The 760-nt window shown below is 42.4% G+C and overlaps 1 protein-coding gene across 1 annotated transcript in view; it reads left to right on the top strand.

The window, feature by feature from the left end:
- The window catches only part of LOC106338774, a 6,456-nt gene that overhangs the window by 537 nt on the left and 5,159 nt on the right, over nt 1-760 (top strand). The window contains exons 2-3 of the mRNA XM_013777674.1: nt 18-281; nt 411-758. Coding sequence (XP_013633128.1) covers nt 18-281; nt 411-758 — 612 coding nt within the window. The remainder of the gene's footprint in view (nt 1-17; nt 282-410; nt 759-760) is intronic.

Here is a 760-nt window from a genome sequence, read left to right as displayed (position 1 = left end):
CTAATATCCCCCTGAAGTACATCGCGGTGGTCATGAATCTTGACAGAGTTCGACGGTATCCTTGGGGAGTTGCTGCTTATGACCTTCTCTGCAAATCAATAGCCAAAAATCGTTCCCAACTGAAGGAAAAGACCACTAGCTATGTCTTGGATGGCTTCTCATACGCCTTGCAGATTTGGGCAATGGAAGCGGTACCAAAAATTGGGAAGCTTTGTGGAAAAAAGCTGGATAAGGGTTTCAAGGACGGTCCTAGATGCATAAACTGGATGGGAGCTGCGAAGGTGTCATATGAGGAGATCATTCGCTTGGAGGAGATTATTACACCCAAGATAATTTTATCTACTTATGACGACTCCTTCCGGTTTGAAATGAGTATTTAGTATCTAACTGTATTTCCCTTTCTTGTGTAGGATGACATCTACCCATACATCTCATGGACAGGAAATTATGATGTTGTCAAAGCTCAGTCATTTCACAGAGATGATGATGTGGAGGATGATAGAATCAAGGTTCTGATGGAGATGATAAAGAAGGGGCATGATTTTAGTGAGCATGTTTGGGAAACTGAAGAAAATGAAGTGATTTCTTTATCTCTCGATGACGAATCAGCTGTGAATGATGAAGCAAGCGTGAATGTTGAAGCAGCCGAGAGTGATGACGACTTTCAGACTCCGAAAGGATCAAAAAACGTTGGTTCTAGATCAAAGAGGGGTAAAAAGAGGTTTCCCGATCGTGGTATGGAGAAGAGAAAGCATAAGGT

Source organism: Brassica oleracea, chromosome C4 (assembly GCF_000695525.1).
Source record: "Brassica oleracea var. oleracea cultivar TO1000 chromosome C4, BOL, whole genome shotgun sequence".
NCBI lineage: Eukaryota > Viridiplantae > Streptophyta > Magnoliopsida > Brassicales > Brassicaceae > Brassica > Brassica oleracea.
This window is presented reverse-complemented; position numbering and strand designations above follow the sequence as displayed.